The following is a 746-nucleotide window of genomic DNA, read 5'->3' on the forward strand; positions in this document are numbered from 1 at the left end:
ACTATAGATACAGACTATACCTAGTCTATTATACTTACTGTACCTATATATTTTTTCCTGTGTTAGTTGGCTGTTAGCAGACTTAAAGTTCGCAAAGTCTAATTTAGCCGAAGCTAATTGATAACGCTTTTCAAAGTTAGTGAACAAGCTAATCTGCTAAACGAAAAATTTATTCGGCTATCAACTATTAGCTGATTAGCAGAACCATGCCCACCACTGCAAACGTATGTGTTGCTTTTAAACGTTTCCCACAGAACAAAGATTTGTTTGTTTTGTCTCTGAAGATGTAAAAATGAAAACACGGTGGTGGCTGGCTTTCAAAAACATCATCAGTCTCACACCTGGTTTTTGTCTTTCCGTTCTGCAGCAAAGTTCAGCACATCATGGACGAGATGATCTCCACAGAGCGGGAGTACGTCCGCTCCCTCAGCTACATCATCCAGCACTACTTCCCCGAGATGGAGCGCCTGGACCTGCCTCAGGACCTGCGCGGGAAGCGGAGCATCATCTTCGGGAATGTGGAGAAACTGTGGGACTTCCACAGCCAGTACTTCCTGAAGGAGCTGGAGGCGTGCGCCCACTCTCCGCTGTCCATCAGCAGCTGCTTCCTGAGACACGTGAGTCCCAGAAAACCCAAATAAAGCCAGACAACAGAGACTTAATGAAGTTAAAAACATTCAGTTCAAAAGTGTGAATTTGGTCATTATATAAACACAATACTAAACATATACTACAATACTATATTG

General features: G+C 43.0%; 1 protein-coding gene across 1 annotated transcript; it reads left to right on the plus strand.

Annotated features, from left to right (window-relative positions):
• Positions 1–367: 367 nt before the first annotated feature.
• Positions 368–617, plus strand: LOC106512096 (pleckstrin homology domain-containing family G member 4B; the record flags this gene model as incomplete). Its single annotated transcript, XM_014000787.1, is given in 1 exon segment — positions 368–617. A coding segment is annotated over 1 exon segment (234 nt), but the record flags the coding sequence as incomplete, so codon positions are not given.
• Between the last annotated feature and the right edge of the window lie 129 nt (positions 618–746).

The sequence above is a fragment of the Austrofundulus limnaeus genome, unplaced genomic scaffold (assembly GCF_001266775.1).
Source record: "Austrofundulus limnaeus strain Quisiro unplaced genomic scaffold, Austrofundulus_limnaeus-1.0 Scaffold4231, whole genome shotgun sequence".
Taxonomy (NCBI): domain Eukaryota; kingdom Metazoa; phylum Chordata; class Actinopteri; order Cyprinodontiformes; family Rivulidae; genus Austrofundulus; species Austrofundulus limnaeus.